The sequence below is a fragment of the Hypomesus transpacificus genome, chromosome 14 (genome assembly GCF_021917145.1).
Source record: "Hypomesus transpacificus isolate Combined female chromosome 14, fHypTra1, whole genome shotgun sequence".
Lineage (NCBI taxonomy): Eukaryota > Metazoa > Chordata > Actinopteri > Osmeriformes > Osmeridae > Hypomesus > Hypomesus transpacificus.
The window spans coordinates 16,439,442-16,449,441 of record NC_061073.1 but is presented as its reverse complement, the minus strand read 5'-3'; the positions used below and the strand labels follow the sequence as shown (position 1 = coordinate 16,449,441).

Below are 10,000 nucleotides of genomic sequence, written 5' to 3'. Positions count from 1 at the left end.
AGAAAGAGAGTAACTGTCCCCATGCTGTCAACAGCTCCACTCAGACAGGCCAGAACATGCAAGAGAGGAAATCAGTTTCAGTGACCTCAACAAGGCTGTCTGGATATAACCACCCCTGCCGTCCTAGCGACACCATCTACAGGGGCTCTACCTTGCTCTGCTCTGCCCCAGGAAGAGGTGGAGGAGAATAACAACATTCTAGAAGAGATACTAGCACTGTGTTGGCTGTGGCGTGTTCCAAAACAGAGAACAAACACTAAAGCTGTACACACACCACTAGAACTACATCTTCTCCCCACTATCTCTCTATATCTCTTTCTCCCCCTCCCTTTCTCTGTCTCTCTCCCCAATTCTCCCTCCCTCGCACTCTCCCTCCTTCTCTTCCCCTTTCTCTCTTTCGGCTGTAATGCCCGAGGGCTCTGCTGCATTCCTTAAGATGGCTTGGCTCAGATGTTTCAGCAAGTGGAATCTTGTAACATACACACACACATACTCACACATACACACTCACACACAGTGATTTTACAGTCTGATGTAAATCCCAACCCCAACTACCACTGGAACTTCTCGTGCACATAGACATTTCAGAAACTCTGTAGGCATAGAGCATAACCTAACCTGTCCCAGACTGGTCACCCACCTCTGCCTGGCTTTCCCAGGTGCAGTATGCCAGGTGCCTGTGAAGGTGACACTGAAGAGGGGAGAGATATAGGCTCTGGCCCCCCCTCCTGGTCTCCTGGTCTGCCCTCCTCACCAACCCCTGGGCTTGGGCATGGGCCTGGGCCTGCCAAGATCTCTCCTAGCTGCTGGTTCTGGGGAGCAGAGGGTAAAAGTGAAAGGTCAGTCTAAAAGTCAAGAGTTGAAGTCAAAGTCAAGACTGTCTAGTCAGTTTTCACATTCAGTACCAGCATTCCAGTTTGTCTTCCTCCTTATCTCTCCTCTTTCTCCTCCTTCTTGATTCTGACCACTGAAATACTGTTAGAACTAAGCACTTCTGATACTTGATTTTGTGTTGTACTTTCTATGAGCACAACCTGTGCATATGATGAATGACTGAAATGTGAAAAAACAGGCATACTTCACAGCACTGTTAACATAGTGAGTTTCTACATACACATAGTTATTCATTATGGTTACAGCTCAGTGGTTAGAGCATTTGACAGCAGCTTAAGGGGTCACAGGTGTCAGCTTCACCAACTCACTGTTTTTATTATTATGATCTGTCCAGTCTTTCTCTCCACACGTACAGGACTGGTAATCTTTCCTGCACTTGCTCTCCATTTTACGTCATAGTGACGTTCTGCGTTTGTATGTTGTGTTTGTGTGTTGTGTGTGTGTGCTCTGTTATTACCTTAGGGATGAGCGAGGACTGAGGTGAGACACGGTTATTATGGTCTGTCCCTGCCTATAACTACCTTGTTAAGTCAGGGGAGACCTCCAGCCCGGAACTGTCTTCCTCTTTCCCTTTCAGGATAGTGGGTCATACTGAGAGACTGCACGCACAACGGTTACCATGACAACATACACATAAACAATGGTGTCACCGTACTTAAACTATAGTCACAGTACATTATGGACACGGGGGTCGTTTTCAAGTAAGACATCTCTAAAACTATAGTTCTCACGATACATAACTTATGTACGCTGTGTACATAAACTATAGCTTTTACCGTTTATTAACTAGTAATCACTGTAACTTCATGTTATTTCTGGTAGGAATCCCATGTAAGGTGGTCAGTAGTTAAGGATTGTTGACCAATTCTAGCTCTCTAATCTCTCTACCCTCAGCCTAGAGCAGCTCTCTCTATGTCTCTGTAACTCGCTCTGTCTCTGTCTCTCTCGGTCTCTCCCTCTCTGCCTCTCTGTACCCCTCTCTCTCACATACACACACACACACACACTCAAAAGCATACACACACACTCACTCGCACAAGGTGCTACTGCCACATCCCCATCTGATCCAGGCAAGGTTGCTTTCTCTAACTCCAAACCAGTCTCTCCTTCTCCAACCCCAGTCTCTCCTTCTCTCTCCAACCCTGTTCTCTCCTCTCTCCAACCCTGGTCTCTCTTCTCTTGCTAACCCAGGTCTTGGAACATTCATGACCTACTCTGAGGTTGGGGTTTGCGTAAACTCAGTTAAGCATAATCAGCACGTTACTGTCTGAGACTCCACTTAGAGCAACAAGTCGGAGCCTTCTGGTGATTCACTGGAGAGTCCCTCCCTCCCTCTCTCTCTCTTTCTTTCTTTCACACACACCCCATGCATACACTCATGCCACACACACACACACACACTCACACACTCGTAACACACACTGGGTTGATTTCAGCATGGAGAAATGTGCTGACCTGCACTGAACAGAGGCCAAGACCAACTGAACAGCTCTTCTCTCGGAGCTGGGGACTTTCCCCACACAGCTCCAACATGTTTGAACAGTCAGGAAGCTGTGTGTGTGTGTGTGTGTGTGCACTTGTGTGTGTACACATGCCTTACACATGTACACGTGTGTGTGTCTTAATCTGTGTGTGCTTGAGTCTGTGTTTATGGTTGTGTGTGTGTGTGACTCAGATTCTTTAAGAAACAGAGACCACGATGAGTCTTTGTGTGATTGAGTCTGATCTGATTTATCTAGAAATGAAACACTTATTTTGGCTTCTGCTCTATCGCTCTTTCTCTCTCTATCCCTCCTCTCACTCTCTTTTTCTCTTCTCTCTCCTTTCTTTCTCTCTCCCTTCGTTCGTGACCTCTATCTCACACTTTTCTCTCCCTCACACACACACACACACACAGAGCTATGACCACCATTACAGACGTTTCTCTGTCAGATATTAACCCAAAGCAGTCAGCACCTAACGCTAGGAACCACCCTGTCACAGTGTGTGTGTTCATTGTGTTTGTGTTTGTGCATGTACAGTATGCATGTGTGTGACTCCATGTGTGTGTATGCATGTGTGTGTGTGGTTTATTTGTGTGTGTGTGCGTGAACCAGGTCGACTCAGGACACCAAACTACGGAACCAAGGCAGGCTGGGCGTTCCTCACTTTTGACCTTATTATAGCCATGATGGTGATAGGTTCCCCTATGACCTCTCACCTCCAGTTGTCAGGAGCCTTTCCAGTCGGTCTAGGACAGCCCTCAGGTTACAGGTCACAGACACACATGGCACAACCTCACTCTCTGAACTAAAGGATCAACCCAACATACAACTCTCGACCACCAGGGCTGTGTGTGTGTGTCTGTGTGTATTCATGAGTGTATATGTCTGTGTGTGTGTGTGTGCTCCCCTGTGCCCTCTGAAGGACCCATGGTACCTACCTTGAGGCAGAGTCCCTTCTTCAGCAGGCAGGGGGAGGCAGCAGGGATGGGGCAGGGCAGGGGGGTTGGAGAGGCCAGGCCTCTGGTCCCCCCCCCTCCTCCCGGAGCCTCCCCAGCACAGCTGCTCTGCAGCATCTCCTGGACGTGGCTCAGTTCCTGCCTGAGCACCAGCTTCTGATGGAAGCTGAAGGCGGGGTGGTTGGAGGCCATGGTGAAGAGTAGGAGGAACTGCTGCTCCGTCTGACCGTCGTTTAGCTGCAGCCCGTAGTTACTGATGACGGCGTCGATGTGCGTGAGCGTCCGGAACAGCACCCCAGCCGCCTCGCGGTTGTCGGAGCCGAGCAGAGCCAGGGACACCAGGAGTTTGCTCCTCACCACCTCGTCTGTGACGTTGGTGAGACCGGAGAGGTCAGCGGGGTTGTTGGCTTTGATCTCCGCGTCGCGGAGGGAGTTGTAGTCCTTTCGGGCCAGGTCCTCCAGGCAGGAGCCCAGAAAACGCAGCTCGATGGGGACGCAGAGATCCAGGAGGCCGCAGAGGAACTCTGCTCTCTGAGATGAGCTCAGGACCGAGAACCAACGGTACACCTCCTCCTTCTGCACAGAACACCGGTTCTCAACCATTTTCATAAGTCACCGTCAGGTTTAAGCCTGAATCCCTTTGACGTTATTGGTGTTGTGATAGGAGGCCTTTAGGGGAGTTGTGTATAATTTTTAAAAGTGCTTTTACCATGTACCTTAAAATACAGTAGGAGCACTTGGAACATAACTGCTCCTCTTGAGTGCCCACCGGTAACTTTGTTAACTTTCACCTGAGTCCATAACGGGGATATAGATCTGGCAACGTTTAAATGGCTGTATAATTTTAAGGATCACTTGAGTGTTTGAGGTTTAGTCTTTGGGTAACTTTAAGTTTAAGCTCTTCCTATCTTTTTTACTCGCAGACCAGCTGCGAGTGATATGTGACGATTTGTATTTATAGCGCTGTAACCTACGCTTTGGTTTACACAAAAACATGAGTCGTTGTGTTTACTGTAGTACAACGAGGTTCCGAACACTCCGTGGCCATCTCTGCTCGTGCATACAGACCTCTACGGTCCCCCACGTCAGACGGTTACAGAACGAAGCGTACCGAGTTTACTTTAAAGTAGATAATCCATAAACTTCGGTAAATAGAAACGCAAACTGTACTTATTCCACGAACGGTGTTGTCTCCCCGTCTCCCTGGTTCAAATAAATCTCTTCGGTTGAAATCCTCATGTTATTCGGGTAGTTAGAAGGAAACGTCGGTCAATAAACAAAACCAGAAACTGTACTTTTGTGGGTTAAACCAAGTCTCAAGTTCAAGTCTTGATGTAAAAAAATATTAATCTAAAACTCTATGCACAAAGCTTACATATAAACTACAAGTGGACAGTTTTAAGAGTTTGGCACATGCATATTTCATAAAGTCTTAAGAAAATGACGATTACAAAAAGTTTTTTTAAGTGCAGTTCCAGTATTCCGCCCCCTTCCCATGATCTTGCTACAGTTCTGGAATAGAGAAAAACAGCTGTGAGGAATATTATCCCACTCTGGCAGCAAATCCTGCCCATCATCTAGCATTCGCTGTTTCGATTGGATAAACTACGTGTCTGTCATTCAAGTTGATGTGGTCATTGGCTGTAAAGATATTTTGCAGGCCTACTTGCCATCGCTCATATGTTCCGTGGCTGAGATGTCGGCTAAATTCTCACTGTACTTTTTAAAGAGGTAAACACCTCCAGAACTGTTTCCCGTGTGTTTGGACTTTACATTTTATTTTACGTTGATTGTAATCCGAGTTAAACGGCAGATAGGGGAATCGTCTTTCTGACTTGTAATCATTAAAAGTCATCTCGTGACATCAATGTGGTGCTGGTGGTGGGGGAGGGTGGGCACTGTGCATACATCTCTGCCTTTGGAGTGAGCCGAAGTGATTGCAGGAGTTTAGTGCCTTACAAATCAGTTAGCACAAGCAAGTGTTTATGAATCCTTGTAACACACGGTCCTTGAACGAATGTTGAATCATCTGTCAACACAATAATGAAACTCACATCCATAGCAACATGTTAATTGTGTTATATATTCTTAGTTATAGAACATTGTATTTCCTACAAATGACCAGTAGATGTCACTGTCCGTTCACATTGAGTTGTACGTGTAGCAAAGGCTCCATGTTTGGGTATCAAAGCTGAAGTTCGTTCAGCAGTAGTATAACCATATTTGAGAAGGCCCTCGCGTATTCTTTATGAAAAATAAACTAAATGTTTTGTACCTCTGCATGGTTCAATGCCTTGGTATATACACATATCAAAACTTGTTGTTCTCTCTGACTCCAGTACAACTAACAGATTCATTCAGCTTTGTTGTTTCACTGTGTTTCAGTCACTTGGCGACGGCGTACATATTTGACATTTTATTCATTTAGCGGAGGCTTCTATTCCAGAAAATCAAGTTTCGGATGTACATAGATCTAATAGTATTTTGGTAGTTACAGTAAAGGAACAGGGACCATCACCGTCTTCATTATCATCAGCAGGGCAGCAGCAGTGGTGTACAGTTTGTCCCATGTGGGCCTCTGTAGGCCTTGCTGCCATGTGGAGGGAGAGGACAGTGTTTACCTGTGGGGAGGAGCATGTCAGAACAGTCTAATTATAACCAGCTCATCCTGATCCCATCCAGGCTAATAACACACACACACACACACACTCATGCACTCACATGTACACACGCATGCACTCACATATACACACTCATGCACTCACAAATACACACTCATGCACTCACATATACACACACATGCCACACACAAACACACCCTCATACACCACACATATACGTATTCACAAGCACACTCATACACATCTACACAAGCACAAACACACACATTTATACACACACAAACAGTGTTTGTGTGTCAACTGGAGGGCAAAGGTCAGCGGCATTCTTCAGGTGGAGGTAAAACAGTCTGGCACCCCACCACCGGACACTTCACACAGGAAGCTGATTCAACATGATTGCTCACCTGTGTGTGAACACACATATTGACGGTAATATGAGCTGCTGTTCTCTCACATCCCGTTGTCACTTGTTGAGCCCCATCTAAAGGGGCTTGAAGCTTTCGACTGATTGATTACTAGAATGTGTTGTACTGTAAATCAATCCGACTACATCGGACAATGGACCTATATCCTGGACTTGTGAAACTGCAGAGACAGAAGGAGAGGAAGAGAGGGAGGACCGAGAGAAAGAAAGAGAGGAGAGAGAGGAGTAGAGGCTAGCAGTACCGCAGTCCCTGTCTCTTTAAAAGCAGGAGGGGGAGGGGTTGCTGGCTGCATTGAAACAGTCCTCCACTAATGAGCAGATTTGAGAGCGAGAGAGAGAGAGAGCGAGAGCGAGAGACGACTATAAGGAGATATGGAGGAAATAAGGCAACAGCCCATGACAGCGATGACACGAAAATGAGGAGCGTAACACGCTGAAAAGAGCAGAAAAAGAGGCAATAAAGGTGGATTTATTTTCTACGGACAAGAAAACAAGATAACAACCAACCCAGATAAACCACTTAGGATCAGGGATAAAACAGACCCCTGACAGTGAAGAGAGAGAGAGAGAGAGAGAGAGAGAGAGAGAGAGAGAGAGAGAGAGAGAGAGAGGAGAGATAGAGAGAGAGAGAGAGAGAGAGAGAGAGAGAGAGAGAGAGAGTGAGAGAGAGAGAGAGAGAGAGAAAGAGAGAGGGAGAGGAAGGGAAAACAGCGAGGTAAATTAATCACTTCAGTTGTTTATGTCCGTGCTGTACGTGCGCACTTGCTGTGGCTGAGCTTGTGTGTGTGCGCTGCGTGTCGGAGGAGAGACTGTTGTGCCGCTCACTGGGAGCAAAGGACGAGCTAAGCGCAGCAGAATCTCCCTCTCCATCTCTCCTAGGCAGCCTGCATAGCGGCAGGGCCATGCTGGCGGAGCAGAGGGGGAAGCAGCTGTGCAGGCAGACACCCAGCACGATGGAGCGCTGAGGCTGGGGAAGCCGACAGCCTGTCTGGCCCACCATCGCCGGGAACCAGGGTTCCTCTGTGGAACCTTCTGGTCTTCCCCAGCCCAGGGGAGCGACGAGACCCACAGCACCGGAGAGGAGGAGGTTCCGACAGGCGGGTGCACCCGGGGGAGAGCCTCCTGTCTGGATCCACAGGGAAGAGGAGGAGGAAGAGGAGGAAGAGGGAGAGCTGAACCTGAAGACTAGAGGAGGTGGGGGGTCTGCTTGTTGCTGTGTGAGTTGGCAGAGAGGACCCATGGCGCAGGGCAGTGTGCTACTGCTGGCTAGCTGCGGAGGCCGGGGACAGTGGGACTGCTAACCTGCTCCAACACACGGAGAGGATGGTCTGAGGAGGCTGCTTCTGGCCCTGTCTGGCCTCTCTCAAGACTCTGGACTATCTTGGGGAGGCTACTTAACTTGTTACCCCTCCCCCCCCCCCCCCCCCCCCTCCTCCCTTTTTATTTGTTTTCTTTCAGTTTTTTGGGGTTGTTGTTGTCGCTGCAGAGTAGGGGAAGACTTGTTTTGTTTGGGGGTAACCTCTTCTCCAGTGCCCCCCCACCCTTCACACCATCACTCCTCTGTCCTCCCCAGCAGCGCTCTGCTCCAGCCCCTCAGAGCTGCCTCCATCACTCCCTCCACGCTGTTTCTCCATCCTTTTCCTTTCCTTTTTTTCTTTTTTCTTTTCGAGGTTTGGGGGATTTGCCAAAACCTATTTCATGCATGTCCACTGGGGGCAGGTTCAACTTTGATGATGGGGGGGTCATACTGCGGAGGGTGGGAGGAGGGCAAGGCCCATGGACACGGGATCTGTACCGGGCCCAAGGGCCAGGGAGAGTACTCTGGATCCTGGAGCCATGGCTTCGAGGTGGTGGGCATCTACACCTGGCCCAGCGGCAACACCTACCAGGGTACCTGGGCCCAGGGCAAGAGGCACGGCGTGGGGGTGGAGAACAAGGGAAAGTGGGTGTACAAGGGAGAGTGGACTCACGGCTTCAAGGGTCGATACGGCCTCCGGGAGAGCACGGGCACCAGCGGGAAGTATGAAGGAACCTGGAACAACGGGCTGCAGGACGGATATGGCACAGAGACCTACTCTGATGGAGGTATGGTATACCTGGATAGACCTGGATAGACTTGGTTAGACCTGGATAGACTTGGTTAGACCTGGTTATACTTGGTTAGACCTGGATAGACTTGGTTAGACCTGGATAGACTTGGTTAGATCTTGATAGACTTGGTTAGAACCTGGTTAGAACCTGGTTAGAAACCTGGTTAGAACCTGGTTAGAACCTGGTTAGACCCACTCTGATAGAGGTGTGATAGACCTGGTTAGAACCTGGTTAGAACCTGGTTAGACCCACTCTGATGGAGGTGAGATAGACCTTGTAAGAACCTGGTTAGAACCTGTCAAATGTATAATGTTGTTTGACCTGGTCAGACCTGGTCAGAGGAGGTTAAATTCAGCTAGAATGTCCTCTGAGGCATCTGAGATCCAAGATGTGCAACAGAGAGAGGTCTTCCTGGTATAATGTTAGATGCTTGGAGCTCGGGGTTCTTTGAGGACAAGCGTTTTACTAGAGAAACCTCCTCTCCCAAACCACTTTGACTGCTTTTGTTCACTCTGTCTCTTTCTATCTTTCGATTGTGCTCCTTTTCTCAATTTCTCAATTTCTCTCTCTCTCTCTCTCTCTCTCTCTCTCCTCTCTCTCTCTCTCTCTCTCTCTCTCCTCTCTCTCTCTCTCTCTCTCTCTCTCTCTCTCTCTCTCTCTCTCTCTGTCTGTCTCTCTCTCTCTCTCTCTCTCTCTCTCTGTTGTGTATCTCAGTCCATCGATCATTAGTGTTGGCAGGCATTTTATCCTGCCTCAGCCCCACACTCAGTTTGAGCTTCAGAACCACTCTTAAACCCATCCTGAGCCTCAGCCTCTGCCCCAGCCCAGGCCTCACCCCCAGCCTCACCCTCAGCCCTCAGCCCCAGCCTCACCCCCAGCCTCAGCTCCAGCCTCACCCTCAGTCCTCAGCCTCACCCCCCAGCCCCAGCCTCAGCTCCCGCTTCACCCCCAGCCCTCAGCCCCAGCCCCAGCCCCAGCCATCAGCCCCTGCCCCAGCCTTAACTTCACCCCCCAGCCCCAGCTCCAGCCTCACCCCTAGCCCCAGACTTAAACCCAGCCTCAGCCCCAGCCCTCAGCCTCAGCCCCAGCCCTCAGCCACAGCCCCAGCTCCTTGCCCCAGCTCTATCTCCAGCTGCAGTAAAAGATATATTTGGAGGCCCTAAATTAAGGCCATCCGGACTCTGCAGGCCCACGCAGAGAGAGAGAGAGAGAGAGAGAGAGAGAGAGAGAGAGAGAGAGAGAGAGAGAGAGAGAGAGAGAGAGATACCAGGTCACCTGCAGAGGGAAGCCCTAGTAGGGAACATTGGGTTGTTCCCTACCAGACAGAATAGACACCTAGTCCCCGTAGACCAAGGACTGAGGACAGGACATCTATAAGTCACTCTGGAGTGCACACACACACCCTCACCCCAACCCCCCCACACACACACATACACACTCTGACACACACACACATGGACATACACACATGGACATATATGCGTGTCGTCTGTTACTTTGGATAATAGCATCTGCTAGATGGATACATTA

The 10,000-nt window shown here is 49.1% G+C and overlaps 2 protein-coding genes across 5 annotated transcripts in view; one reads left to right on the top strand and one right to left on the bottom strand.

Moving 5' to 3' along the window:
* zcchc14 (zinc finger, CCHC domain containing 14) overlaps window positions 1-4,868 on the bottom strand; it is a 14,519-nt gene extending 9,651 nt beyond the window's left edge. For 3 of the 4 annotated variants that reach the window (XM_047034323.1, XM_047034324.1, XM_047034325.1), the window contains exons 1-2: window positions 3,317-4,868; window positions 641-812 (exon numbers count right to left, since the gene is read on the bottom strand). In XM_047034323.1, the coding sequence (XP_046890279.1) occupies window positions 641-812; window positions 3,317-3,943 (799 nt within the window). In that variant the 5' untranslated portion in view covers window positions 3,944-4,868. Of the gene's footprint in view, window positions 1-640; window positions 813-905; window positions 1,338-3,316 lie in introns of those variants that run through there. The other variant, XM_047034326.1, reaches the window with a different exon arrangement.
* A 2,953-nt stretch (window positions 4,869-7,821) lies between these two features.
* LOC124476423 (junctophilin-3-like) lies at window positions 7,822-8,493 on the top strand. Its single transcript, XM_047033545.1, is given in 2 exon segments — window positions 7,822-8,114; window positions 8,116-8,493. Coding segments are annotated over 2 exon segments (411 nt in total). The 5' UTR covers window positions 7,822-8,081.
* Window positions 8,494-10,000: the final 1,507 nt, after the last annotated feature.